The sequence below is a fragment of the Pollicipes pollicipes genome, unplaced genomic scaffold, assembly GCF_011947565.3.
Source record: "Pollicipes pollicipes isolate AB1234 unplaced genomic scaffold, Ppol_2.1 Scaffold_7261;HRSCAF=8764_pilon_pilon_pilon, whole genome shotgun sequence".
Lineage (NCBI taxonomy): Eukaryota > Metazoa > Arthropoda > Thecostraca > Pollicipedomorpha > Pollicipedidae > Pollicipes > Pollicipes pollicipes.
In genome coordinates this window covers 53197733-53212533 of record NW_023597054.1, presented here as the reverse complement: position 1 = coordinate 53212533, position 14801 = coordinate 53197733, and the positions used below count along the sequence as shown (strand labels likewise).

General features: G+C 54.2%; 1 protein-coding gene across 1 annotated transcript in view; it reads left to right on the top strand.

Moving 5' to 3' along the window:
- The window catches only part of LOC119111611 (uncharacterized), a 58925-nt gene extending 48832 nt beyond the window's left edge, over window positions 1-10093 (top strand). The window contains exons 3-4 of the mRNA XM_037235419.1: window positions 8433-8851; window positions 9509-10093. Coding sequence (XP_037091314.1) covers window positions 8433-8851; window positions 9509-10093 — 1004 coding nt within the window. The remainder of the gene's footprint in view (window positions 1-8432; window positions 8852-9508) is intronic.
- Window positions 10094-14801: the final 4708 nt, after the last annotated feature.

The following is a 14801-nucleotide window of genomic DNA, read 5'->3' as shown; positions in this document are numbered from 1 at the left end:
CTCTCTCTCTCTCCTCTCTCTCCTCTTCTCTCGCTCTCCTCTCCCTCTCTCTCTCTCTCTCTCTCTCTCTCTCTCCCTCTCTTCTCTCCTCTCTCTCTCTCTCTCTCTCCTCTCTCTCTCTCTCTCTCTCTCTCTCTCTCTCTCTCTCTCTCTCTCTCTCTCTCTCTCGCTGACCGGTTCCCGTGCTAACCCATGGCGTGGGGGCCGGAACGCGGCGTTATGGTGTGCATACAGAGGTCAGGCAGGAGGCGGCCGGCCTCAAAGCGCCGTTCTGCCAGGTCGGAAGGACGCAACGGCCCGCCCCGTCATCACTGGTGGATGTGCGTCACTTCCGGTTGGCCTACGCGCTTGCAAGCGTCAGGCATTGGGTAGGGTTAAGAAGAGCGTTGAACTTATGGTTAGGGAAAAGCTATAAATTATCGTGAAAATTATTATCTCCCTGTCTCCTTACAGATGGACTTATAATCTACATGCAAACAGCTGTACCTAAAGGCTGCCTAGTTCGATAAACGAGATGACGTGATAGCTTTTCCGGTTCGGAAACAGCTGCTACCTTCCTGAGCTGCACGCATGCAGTGAACAGGACATGACCTACCTGGCTATCCGGAACACAGGAGATGCCTCGCTGAAAGTTCCAGAAAGCAGTACCTGTCTCTGTGGGTTATCCAGGGAACAGCAGTTATCTCAGTGGGTACACAGGAGAAGGGAGCGGTCCCACTGAGCTAACCACACGACGGAAGCTGCCGCACTGAGGTACCTGAGGAAAAAGAGCCGTCCCAGGGAGCTATCCTGAGTGCAGGAGCCCGCACCGCAAAGGCCGGGTGTGCGGCGACAGGTCAGCGACCCCTCCGAGGTCGCGCGGTGACCGACCGCCGGCGCTGTCGGCAGCAGCTCTCCCTCAAGTTCAGCCGGAAGCGTCTCCTCGCCCAGACCCAGGGTCCAGCTGGCTGTTCGCGGCCGGAAGCTGGACAACAGCGGGCCAGCCGAGATCAGCGCGATAGCCGATGTGAACCGACTGTTGGTCGGCGGCATGGCGCTTGCGCTGTGGCCGCGCGGTGTATGAACCTGAACGACCGCGGTGTGGCCGCCCGTGACGTGTTTGGGGTTTAGATCCGCCCTGGAATGCATTCAGCTCATTGTTACTTCGGACGCACTCATTACTAATCGCGTATGGGTTTGGTGCGAGACCTCATCCCGGGATACATCCTGGTCCCAGCAGGGGAGTGTCAACATGGGCCCATTGGGCGCGCCTGACATGTGCCAGGCGCGTCTGCGCATACCTGATACCTTCTGAAAGTCACTGCTGTGCAGACCTTTTTGTGCTGATTCGTTTTAGCCCACGTGAAAATAAAGACACATTGGATTGGGGTGACAGACGCCCGCCACATAAAGATGTATGGAAGATGGTAGTTCCTATGGTGGTTTCACAGCGTCGATGTTACAACACGTGCAGGGGCGAGAGCAGAATCGGGCCTTGGGAGGGTCCCACATTCATTGAGAGCAAGTACAAATTCGATGCCAAGTTACTGCTGCTGCAATAGCGTAATTCTAGCTACTGCAATAGCGCAATTTCAGGCGTTACCCACTGTCTTGGTACGGATTATGGGAGAGGGGACAGCCGTTTGCCTCTCATCTGAATCTGCTCGTTCTCAGGAACCAGACCTATCATTTTAAGATCGATGAAAGTGTCAGTCTCGCTGATTTCGGGTTACGCGGTTGGGGTGATTCAATAATTTTATTTGTTATTTATGATCATAGGACAAATTTACACTCACCCCGGCATCAAATGAGTAAAAATGTCCACCGCTGTTGGATTATGAATCCATTTATTTACTCCTGTCTGAAAAACGCTCATCATCTTTGACAAGGCTGACTTCCTTTCTCTGCACTAACATGCACTTACATTCCCTGGGCACCTGTCTATTCCTTCGGGCGCTGGTTCTGATCTCTGGTCGACTTTGTGTTAGAAATTTTCATCAATAACGTTCCTCCTGATAACATGACATTTTCATCAGTGCCTTTTCGTGTTCATTTTTGCTAGCACCTTCTCGTGCATATTTTTTTACAGCACTTCCTCGAGTAAGTCGTTACCAGTACTTGGTCGAGCATCTTGCATCCCGACCCCGTCACCAGCAATATCATGCATACGTAAACCAAGGCATTGCTCGACGTAAAGCCACATCATGGTGTTGATTACCTTTTCCATCCCGCAGCCCTGCCGTCTAACTTCCGTAACAGCCCCTCGAAATTTGTTTACCAACGAAATTATGTGCTCGCAGTTTCGGTGCGGTTGGAGACAACGTTATGACTTTCTCCAGTCTGTTTTTCTCTGCGCCGCACTAGCCGGCCGACGACGCCGACTGTGCACGCCGCCGGACAGCGAAACCGAGCGGCGCTGAAACTTGACATTTCAATTTTGCGGGGATTGTTTCTCGTTCTTTGTTGGCAGGATGTGCGGAGCCCACTCTGGCTCCGGAAAATATGGATCCAAAAGCTTCCGGTGCTGTCAACGCCTTCGAAAATCTGATTATTGCTGCGCATTGCGGTCTCAGCGTCGAACTGTGCTACCCTGTTGAATTTTGAACCTAAAGCGTTGGGCAAATAAACTCACTCGGGACACAACTGCTGTTAATTCGGCGTTTCGATTCAACCCGCTGCCAAGGAGACGTGCCATCGTTCGACATATTAGGCTGCTCGACTGCAAGTAGACCGAGCTGATGATAACTAACAACGGATAGTTAATTGTGTTTCGATAGCGCTCACTTCACGTTTTTCAATGCTTTGCATGGGCGGCCTTGGGTGAAAAACGCTTGTTAAGAAAAACTCGTGTCATGGATGTACGCTGAAACCACTACCCGAGCTGTGTCATCGAGTCCACCGAACACTTTCGCCTGAGGCCTTTTACGAGACAGACCTACGTGCAGGTGTTACGTGCCGAACAGTGCCACGACACGACCGCTCCGGACTACACCGACTCTTTTTGACCAGCTGGCAGCTGACCTTTCCATTTCAATCGGGTCACACAATGTGCCCATTCTGAAACACGGACACAGCACCGCTGAATCACAAGTCCGGCGTCTCCCCCCACCCCTCCCCTCCACACACACAATGGATTTCGCTTCCCTGGTCGCCGTACCTGGGGCCTGCCGTTGTTGGAACTGACGACGCTGAGCACAGTTCTTGTCGCAGCTCTGCTCGCTCTCCAACTTGCTCCGTCCAGCCGGATAGCTGGGCGGAGCGAAGGGGCCTCGTTGGATGGAGTAATTAGGGCCACGTTGGATGTCGCAGTCATGTGTGCTGTAAAAGTAGGCTGCAGCACAGCCAATCTCAGTGCATGCCGAGCGATGGATGATCTGGGGTCTTTCGGCAGTTTATTTCGCGGGACGAATCACATGTTTCAATACTATCGTCTCAGTTAAAGAACTGTTTTGTTTGACCACGCTCAGCTGGCACTCAGCCGTCCACGGCACCGAGCGACGGCTCACTCCCCGTCATCTTGTCCGCATTCGTCTCCGATTCTGTCTACCTTGGGCGCTCGCCTGTCGTCATGCATAATGCGCAACTCTAAGAACCCTGAGATCTCCGCTCGCGCGCTGGCCGCTTGCGTCACAGCACGCCGTTGATGTCGGCCGGCGTGCGTGCAGCTGATTGCCGAGCCGGCAGCGCTGGCTCGGCCCTGGGCCGCCCCGAGGTGCCCCCGGCCGGCCGCACGCACGCGCGCCGCACGGCCACCCCTGCACTTTCGCCGGCCGCTGCGATCTGTGTTTACCTGGCCCGCTGTTCTGTGTACGCGTGACGTCATTAGCGACCTTTCGGGACTCGTGCAGGTAGCCGGCTGGTGCCAATGCTGCCGCTGCCGCTGAGGTCTGGCCCCGGAGGGCGGGGGAGGGGGGACGCTGGCCTGCCTCCACACAAACCAATTCCCTGGAATGGAACAGGTCACAGCGGAGAGGGAAGGGAGGTGGTCGACGCCGGCCGGCCTGGACAGAACTGAGACAGGCCTCTGTTTACAGCGGTTACCTTGCCTCAGGCGGTCCAAGGAGCGGCTGGGCTGTGCGTTGTGGCCCCACTGCCACCTGGCCGGTGCGGTCGGGCAGGTCGCGCGCGTTCTCGTCAGAAGGGCGGTGATTGGCTCGCTCGCCAGACATCAGCAGGATCAGTCGACCCAGACCCGTCCCGTCAGAAGAGCCGGCATTGGTCCGTTCGCTGTACAGCGGCCAGGTCAGGCAGACCAATGTTATGGGACAGCAAGCGGCGACGGGCCCAGGGTACTTCAGAAGAGGCGCTGGAGTGTCCAAAATTTAGTAGTGGCCTAGACTTTTGCTAGACATGAGCACATTTTTGTCCACGGGTCGAGGTAGAAAAGTTCGGAACCACGCGTTTGTTGTGGTCTAATAATGCCGCTTCTAAAGGATGGTGTGGATATTGATTAGATGCCTGGGGCGCCGAAGCCCGAGCTTTTAACGACGGCAACTTGCCTCGAAAGAATTCCGTTGGTTGTACGAACAAAGGCAGCGAATAATGCTTCTGGCATATAAATACTTTGTGGGGCGTTTCTGTGGCAACGACCTAAGACCAGCTAAATCCTTAGGTTTGCATTATTGCACTTTTGCAAAGCTACGGAAATTATCACGAGACGAGAATGAACTGCGCACATGTTCTGCCATGAAATGATGAGCTCATTTCACGGGATCCGATTTAAGAACGATGTGGAATTAAAGGAGCAGACGAAGACAAAGCTCGACTCGTTGTTTGCAAAAATATGGCATGTTTTTGCAGACAATGTGTGGAAGAGAGGAGAATAACGAGTGGGTAATAAAATAACAAATAACGACTGGAAGAGGGCATCGCCAACAATCTTAAGAGATAGATTTCTCAAACCCATGGTACTGGTCGCATAGACCCGGTTGATATGGTACTGGTCGCATAGATCCGGTTGGTATGGTACTGGTCGCATAGATCCGGTTGATATGGTACTGGTCGCATAGACCCGGTTGATATGGCACTGGTCGCACAGACTCGATTAGCACTTTAGTTTTTCTTCTTTGTTTCGATGGTTTATGAATTTGACATATGCTGACCTCAGATGACCTCTAGGTCAGCCTAAAATGACATTTCTCTGCCTGCAATGCTTTTTCCCACAGCTGTACCTAATAAAATGTACGTAGTCAGAGTCGTTCTTGTAGGCTACTGGCAGACCAATTCTGAATAGTGACCTGACCTTGCCTGACCTTTGTGGGGAACAGGAATGGACTTTCCACAGTTTAAACGCTTATTTCTGCGCCCTCAATATCCCCCTTGACATGTTAACATAGGTTTCAACTGCATCCATCACAACGGCCGGTTTTGACCTTTCGTGATCTCTGGTAACCCTACATTCGACCTAAGCTCACCAATTTGGTGTACATTCTTCATGATTTGACAAGATCTTAACAACGGTATCTTTTTTCTCGTACGGCGTCCGAAAGCTGGAAATAAGCTTCCAGGGGTACATCAACTCCCGCCCCTAGCCGGGCGCGGATATCTCAGATCCCCGGCCGGGCGCAGGATAAACATTTTTTGTTGAAGTTAACACAATATACGCATGTTGAAGTTATTACACCGACGTTTGCAAGAGTGACAGGGTTTGTAGAAGTAGAGGATCTAAATTCGGACAGTGTTCGTACGAAGGTTTTAAACAGAACTAGTGATTTTCATGAACTATGAAATATTCACCAGTTGAGGGGTTACATTAACGGTGACATTGAGAACGTAAAACGTTGAATGTGTTACCCACATGTACACTGGAAAAAGATGCATCAGAAATATAAATATTCCAAAAATATCGTTGTATGTAAATGTATATTTTCCTGTCATTTCTATGCGGTTGAAATGCCAATGTTTTGTTGTTTTACTTGCTTTGCTATGCCGCCCAGAATCGCTCGAAATGCTGTGCCTACTGAAATATCCAGCATTAATTATATCTCGTACAGCGAGTAGTATATCATATAGCGTACAGCTTATATCTTATATCTTACTTATATCATACAGCGAGTAGTTAGCTCCGTGCAGAAAACAGTAGCGCGTGCAGGTGAGAGCCAGGATCACGCACAGGCGCCTTTAATGCGGAAGATGGTGCCTGTCAGCAAAACGCCGAACAGAAGAAATCCTGCTCTGCGTGACAGCGCGCCAAGCAAGTGGGAGTCTTTCCATGCGCCATCATTCAGATTTCAGCTTATGGGGGAAGCGGCAGAGACCTGGCCCTGCCGCTCTCACACCCTGTGTCCTGCGCCTATGGCTCCGCGCCTCCCACACTCCCGGCACTGTAGGCTGTGAGAGGACGCTAAATGGAAGGACCAGGGCCCCAAATACACATTCGACCTAACAGTGAAGCAATGGCGCTGGGTCTGCAAAGCGTCTTTCATGCACTGGGCGGGATGTTGCTGGCAGTACTTAACAAGTTTTTGCCTGTATACCCGTGATTTTATGGGCGAATAGGCAGTATAACCACTATACAAATGTAGCTTATAAGTGCCGTGGGTATGTAAGCTTTGAAAGCACGCGTACACATGAATATTTTTTTCGTGTCGCACATACATGGTAATGAGTATTCGTGTTGCATCTTGACTTGGATCATTTTATCCACTCCCTTGTAGTGGAAAATCCCACGGTCGTGAATGTGGTGACCTTTTGACCAAATGATTTGAGTAATCACGGTTGTTTTTTTATTGAGTTCAGAGTTCTCATGGTGATGAGACGACCTCAGAGCAAACCGTCACCAAAATAATCGCGCAACTCCTTCCGAAATGCTTTGCCTCTTCCTCCTCCATCCATAACACGCGAAGGCGAGATTTTGTTGCAGCTGAAGCCAAACGAGCCGTGCGTCTCACCTGTCAGCTCAGCTGTTCATCGGGATTCAGAAACATCACTGCAAAATTTCCTGCGGCGTTGTCTCACTCCCTGGTTTTGGCAGGCGCGTTGGCAGCAACCCACCCGCCTCACATTCAGTTGAATAGCTTGAAAAGAAGCCCGAAAAGATAGCTCCATCCCCGACAAGTTTCCCGAACCGGTCCGTCTCTGGACGTGCCGCAATGCATGCTCTGTTGAAACCTTCGCTCGCAAAATGCGTAACGTGCATTAGAACCGCCAACACGGGAAGGAATGCAAACAAACGGGGCGCTCCCTCGTTCCCGAAATATGTTTGTGACCTACTGGGCCCGCTGCTGCGCTGCTCTCCGCCGCTGCCTGCGCTGCTCCTCCCCCTCCTCTCTTTCTCCATGCGACGGCACGGCAGATGGCGATGGCGCCCTGCGATGACAAATTCCTAAAACGTGGTAATTGCGATGAAAACGCTCTGTCTGCTGCATTGCCTGCCTTTGCGTGTTTTCTGCCCATCGACATAAACATTTCGGACGTTCTCTGCATTTGCCTTATTCCTGCCGCGGTCTGGCGCATCAAACTAGCACCGGCTCCGTGATACTAACGGATGGCTCTGCTCCACCTAACGGCATCCGTGGCCATGTGTCAGTATTTAGCGGGATTCGTGCGACCAGGCGGCTCTGGTAGGACTAATTACCATGCGCTGATTTGCTGCAACTTGTTGCAGTAGTCACTGCTGTCTCGGAGGCCACACTACAGAAATGGACTTATGAAAAACGGTGCCTCTCTATTTTGTGCAGACGAAGACACGGCTTACTGTTGTGGCCAGCCCTGGGGGACGCTGTCTGGCTTGTGATCGAAGGGCGTGTCCATTTTGCGCTTGTGTCTCAACAAATGGTTACCCTTTGCCGTCATGCCCACGGGAAAGGGCTCGGTCTTACGAGCCCCACGTACCACCACTGGCCCCAGTGTCATGAGCGAGTGCGACAACGTACACGAATTACACGTACATTGATGGAGAGCGTGCTTTTGATTCCAGGCGGAAAAAGAGCTAAACATATGACGTAAATCACCAGACCGACTTTTCCATCTTCGGACGAGTAGGGAGAGGGCCCAGGGAGACACCACATCCTCACGAACTTGTGCCAGTTGACATGCTCACGAGAACTGCCGGGTACCGTCGCATCACACCCTTCACCTTCCATGAGTTCCACGCCTACGTGATATTTTGCATGCCCCAGGGATATTCACACCTTATATCTGGCCCTCCATGGCCATCAGAAGACTACACCACATCTTTGATATGCCGCCCGGTACTGTCACTACACCGCGTCACACCTCTGTCCTCATATCTGGCGTATCTGGCGATCATGGTATGATCAAGTCTCACACTCGCCCTCCCCCCCCCCCCACCCCCACCCCACCCCTCGCGTGTTAAGAAGGGTTTGTCCACATCACACCTCAATCTCTGTCTCGCGTTCATCGGGGCACGGACGCCCGACACATCTGACATCCTCCTGTGTTCGTTGAGGCACGGTTACACGGCACACCTGACATCCTCTCGTGTTCGGCAGGGTACGGCCACATCACGCCACGCACCGACGGCGGCAAGATCATGACCATCTTTTACGCGCTGGTCGGCGTGCCGCTGATGCTGCTCTGCCTGACCAACATCGGCCAGCTGATGGCCAACACCTTCCGCTTTACCTACTGGTCCTGCACTGTCATCTGGCGCCCGCGCCGTCAGCAGCAGACGAAGACCTCGGTGCGCTACACGCAGAAGCGGCCGAGTGCGGTCGGCGAACCGTGCGAGGTGCGCACAATCACCGCGCCGGACGCCGTCAGGACTAGGAAGTCCTCGAGCGTCGGACGCGCCGCCGCGGTCAGCGCGGCTGGCGACCCGGGCGAGGCGCGCACGCTGACGGTGCTCGACTCAGCCAGGAGCAGCAAGCCCTCGGGCACTGGACGTGCCGCCGTGGTCAGCGCGGCGGAGGTGGGCGCGGGCGAGCCGGACAACCGCGCCGCGAACGTCGCCGGCGGCGAGGCGCGGCGCGGCAGCGGCCCCGCTACGCCCATCAAGCTGCTGGATAAGGAGACACGTGACATCCTGGTGGAGTGCGCCGAGTACGTCATCTCGGAGGAGCTGGGCTTGCAGCTGGCGGAGACGCCGCCGCGGCGCGCCTTCCGCGAGTTCGCCGGCGCGCGGTCGGCGTCTGGAGCCGCGGACGAGGGCGACGGGGCGCCGGCCGACCCAGGGGACGTGGAGGCCGCGCCGGCCGGCGGCGCCTCGCGCAGCAAGAGCCCCACGCCGGCGGCCAACCACGTGACGTTCTCCACGCCGGCCGTGAGCGAGAAGCGGCAGCCGCCGACGCCGCCCTGCCGCAAGAGCAGCCTAATGTCGCGGCCGCGGCCCGGCCGCTCGTCCAGCGGCTCCAGCGGCCGCGACAGCCCGCAGCGCGCGCCGGCCTTCCCGACCGAGGCGGCGGCCGAGCGCGCGCGCTCGCCGTCGACGCCGGTGCGGCGCCGCTCGGACACGGCGCCGAGCCCGGCGCGCGCCGGCGCCGTCGAGTCGGACTCGCAGTCACTCGGGCCAGCCACGCCACGGCGCAAGGCCAGCAGCCCGGGCCGGCGTGCGGCTGTCTCCATCCAGCACCCGCACCTGCGTAAGATCACGCGCGAGGAGAAGCGGCTGCGCCGGCTGGCGACGCGCCAGTGCTCCGAACTGAGCGGTACCAGCACGCTGCTCTCGACGCCGTCCAGCCTCGACTCGGGCGTGTACTCGGCCTCCAACCGCTTCACCTTCCCGGAGCCGACGCTGCGCTTCGATCCGGCTGCCGGCGAGGACGTGGTCGAGGTGGAGGTGGTGAAGGTGGCCAGCCAGCGCGCCGGCCGCGTGCCCATCCCGCTCGTGCTCGGCTTCGTGACCATGTACATCTGCATGGGCGCCGGCATCTTCGCCTGGTGGGAGGAATGGCCTTTCCTGGACGGCGCGTACTTCTGCTTCATCACGCTCTCAACTATCGGGTTTGGTGATCTAGTGCCGGGGACAAAGGTGCTGAAGGCAGAGACGCAGGAAGATCAGCTGAAGCTGGTCTTCTGCTGCCTCTACCTCATCCTGGGCCTAGCCATCATCGCCATGTCCTTCAGCCTCGTGCAGGAGGAGGTCATTGTCAAGTGCAAAGAAGTGGGGAAGTGTACAGGTATTCTCTATGACAGCGATGCAGAGGATGACTGACACTTGTTTGGGCTAGGAATGCTATTTGTTGATATTTAAGTACGTTACGAGAGATCACGCGTCATGTCAGCATTGGTGTTTGCCGAACTGTCGACGTTAAGATTGTTGTGCCAATAAATCGTGTGAGTTGTCCTTCATGAGGCTATCGCTGCCTGCAAGAAATCGATAGTAACAAAACGAGTAGGCCTGGATCCCAAGGGTTGATTTAAATCCCATAGGGTACTGGGATCCTCAAACTTGTCTGGGGGGTGGGCGCGTTCTTAGCACAAACCCGAGGCACAAACCCGTGGCATTTCCGAAGCATCCCGTGTTTGTTCCATAGGGAGAGCCTTCTGCGAGACAGACATAAACTCTCAGAGCAACCGGTATGTTGATGCACTGTAGACGACTAAAAACAGCTGTGAACGCCGCATCTTGCGTCATGATAGACGACATCGATAATGAGGAAACCAAAAACGCTTCTACTCACCGTGCCGGTGTCATCACTCAGCGAGTGCAGTCCCGCTGTGCGCTCGTTCAGCCTTCACCTTTCTGCGAATTATCATGTGATCATCAGGCATTCGGATCCCGAGATGTGCTACTGATTCCCATTATCAAGCTAATGGGAGGCGTGAACGCGGCGAAATCCTGGGTCAGTATGTTCGGAACGAAAGATGAGCCACATCATGCCTGGTTAGAGGCATCAAACAGGATTCCACGACCGTCGCACACTTAGCCGTTTTTGCGAGATGTGGTGAGCGTTTTGCATTGACCTCGATAACGTTTAACGGGCAGATTATCAGCAAGGGTCCGTCTTTTTTGCCGCAATGGCATTCAGTGGCCGATTGCCACACATCACAGGCACAAGAATTGGCGATTGCTAAATCCAGATGTCTGCACTGCTTTTGAGGGCGGCTCGAAATCGGTTCACGTCTGAACACGCCACCCACCTCTGAACACGCCACACGTCCGGCCCGCTGGGTACGTCACGTAACGTCACGACACGTGTCGAGCCGCGTCACGTCACGTCACGTCAAGACACGGCACGGCACGGCACGTGTCGAGCCGTGTCACGTCACGTCACGACACGTGTCGAGCCGCGCCGAGGTCTCAGCACCGCGGCGGCTGGAGACGGCTGGGGCTGGCAGCTGGCACACCGCGCCGAGGTCTCAGCACCGTGGCGGCTGGAGCTGGCGCCCTGCTTATCGGATCGCGGTCTCGGCATACTTTGTTCTTGGGTAAACTTGCCAACAGGAAGCCAATACTGTGACCAGTTGTCAACATCGGTGTGTTTGCTAAGGCGGTGTCAGCAATTCGGGAGAGTAGGACGTACTTTATCTGTGTATAATGCTGTTAGCAGACTTTGCTTATGCTTGTTGTGTGCTTGTATTAAGTGTATGTACTGGATCTCTGCTGTTATCTTTATCAAATGTGTCCCAAATAGGTGTGCAATCAACTCACGTGCCAGCCACATGGAGGGTTCACAGCTGGTCAGACCATGGCTTTCTTCTCCGACAGTATCTCCAAGGGCATAATCTGAAGTCATGACCTTTCCGACAAATCCATCTCAGGCGACGAAAAAGGCGACGATATATGCGTCACCCGCGATTTGGCTTACTTATCAGCTAAAACGACGGCGAGAAATGCAGCAGACATTTTGAAATTCAAGACAAATTCAACAACAATCGTTTGGATGCCCCTAAATCAGCGAACAAAACTCTAGGTCGGGTCGAACTTGATCATTGAAACCAGAAAGTTGAGAAATGTGACTTTACAGACCCCCTCATAGACAAAACACTTCAGGGCAATTGCCAAACATCTTGTTGCAAACCAGATTCAGAGAAAAGGAGCAACGCAAGTGGGCAATGCATAGAAATGTTAGCGCGACAAAAGTAAGGAATGAGTATTCCTATGATGAAAAAAACTGGGAATTTGCACAATTTCAATGCAAGTTGGGATGTATTTGTCATAACGACCATACCTAATTATTCACTCATCAATAACTGTCTGAAGCGGATATATGGCCAAATGGTGCACGGAATAACACCGTTTTACTAGCCAGTGTGATCACGCCGCATTTCCCCGGAGTTTCATCTACCATTTTGCAACTTTCGCCCGTCTTTAACAAAAAAGAATAACAGAAAGTTGATGTGGGTGCATTCCTTGTAAACATTTCAGGCGTTGTCAAATAAACGTCAAGATAAAACAGCATCATATATTAAATTTGTCGTCGGCGCTGAGGGTGTGGGAGTTTGTGACGCTACAACTCGCCATTAAAGCTGACATGCTCAAAATGATGCAACCATTATTATGGAAAAGGCATCGCTGCTTTCTTTAGACTGACAGTTGTGTTACCAATACCAACTGGCTGAAGCGGTAGTGGTGGTTTGTTTAGTGATAATGGCAATCTCAAGATTAGTGATCGTCGCACGTGTACACCGGATCATTAACGTATCAACACTTACCGTTTATATCCCTAGCTTATAGTCAGTTGGAGCAGGCAACACGATATATCAAGGTTAAGTTAAACAGAATCTACCCGCCGAAGGCAAACGTGCGCTTTTGTCCAAATGATCTCCGCGATTATGAACTACGTTTGCCAACAGCGGAGGTAAACTTCTGGAACGACCAGCTATCGAGCGGCACTAGTGACCGCTCCTCCTCCTCAGCATTGTACACAGAACGGGTGACGACTATAGGCATCACAAATTGCCATTCATCATTTGCGGTGCCGGAAGTTATGCGGTGCATGTCGGGTGTGCAGCCGGACCTCCGTCAGTTTGGTGCCTGAGGCGCTTTCGAGTCCGCCTGAGCCTCGCCTGAGCCCCGCCTGAGCCTGGCCTGAGCGACAGACAGGCGGATACAGGGCGACGACTCCGCAGGAATGCAGGCTGCGCCGCGTGGCCGGGAGATGGCCAGATCCCGTGTCCAGTTTTTATTCCGTCCGCGACCCCTCACCGGGTTTGACGGCTCCCAGTTCTCTGCTGAAGGCTCCAGCGAGCCGGATTCCGGAGCAGCGCTTGCTGAGCCAGCAGAGCGCGCCACGACTGCGGCGAAACCAGCCGAATGACGGCCAGAACGGGTCAGCAGCAGTGTCACAATACTGGCCCCCTCGTCCCGGTGCGTGTCCGGAACACCAGATCCCTCGCACCAGCTGTCGTGTGCTGACTCACGGGCTAAGCGAACCCTCCGGCTCGGGCTATTTCGCCACCTTACGTTCCGGTTCTCCCGCCCCGCGCACGACGTGTCAAGCAAGAACCTGAAAGCGAGACCATTAAAAAAACGATGAGGTTACCCTGTAGATGATCTGCTGAAGATTGCGATCGTGATTTTGATCTGCATCTATCTCTTTAGTTGAGGTGTTTGAATGTAACGGGAGATCACGTTGACTTATATCACAACGTGCAATAATATTGACAGCATTTGACCTAGCTCTTGCAATCCGCACCTACAACGGCCACACTGATGTCCGGCTGCGGCTCGCCGCGCGCTGCTCGGTGAGGCAGGCACCCCGCATCGGATGATGACGCCGCCCGGGCGCCGGCGGCCCACCACGCGCTGCCGGGTGAGACAGGCACCCCGCATCGGATGATGACGCCGCCCGGGCGCCGGCGGCCCACCACGCGCTGCCGGGTGAGACAGCCACCCCGCATCAGATGGTGACGCCGCCCGGGCGCTGGCGGCCCACCACGCGCTGCCGGGTGAGACAGGCACCCCGCATCGGATGATGACGCCGCCCGGGCGCCGGCGGCCCACCACGCGCTGCCGGCTGAGACAGCCACCCCGCATCGGATGGTGAAGCCGCCCGGGCGCTGGCAGCGGCCCGCCGTTCGCTGCCGGCGAGGCAAAGCGGAACTATTAGGTGGTGGTCGTTTGTATCAGGTGCTCGTGACAGCCCCACGTGAAAGGTTCTCGGCATTCTATTTGTCAGGCGGACATGAACCTTTACGATGCGGAGCATTTCGTATTCCATCTGCGATCTGGAGTGAATGGGTGTAGCTCTAGGTACTCGGATTGATATCAGCAGTGAATGCCAGTCTGGGTAGCCTTAGCTGTCAACAAGCTTTTCAGAGGGGTTGCTTTGCATAAGCCACAGCGATGGGCTCTGATCAATTTATTTACCTGCGCACTGCACGCGTGCCAAATGTACCTTCGCATCACCAACATTAATGCTTTATTTTTGCATCGTTGATTATGGAGTTTTTTTTGGAAAACATGGCACTGGTGAAGGCACCTTAAAGCGAAAACACATGCAACCTGCCGGTGGACGCCTTCAATCTCCTCTAAAATATATTCATTGGTAGTTTACCTGTACATTGGCATGGCTATGATCGCGTTCACTGTGCATGCGTGCAACATAATAAGTGCATCAGAAAAGCGTTGAAATAAGCGGTAGATACCCTTGATTCGGAGTCGAGATCACTCGTATTCAACGATCGGCAAAGCCGGAGGGATGTCACCGCCCGCCAGAGGGGGCGACAACAAACAACTTCCCGGCCGCGTCCTCTGACAAATATCACAGTCTCCAAGACAGCAGCATTCCAGTACCGTTTGACCTCTTGTGGAAATATGAACGAGATGGCTCCTAATCAGAGATGAACTTGGATTTTAGAAGAAAACAGATTTACTTTGATTTGAGATGAACTTGCAGGCGAAGTCGATTCATAGCTAAAACTACGGCGCTATTTTTCGAGGGTATCGCTCCGCCGCCCGGGCGTTCCAGCGGACA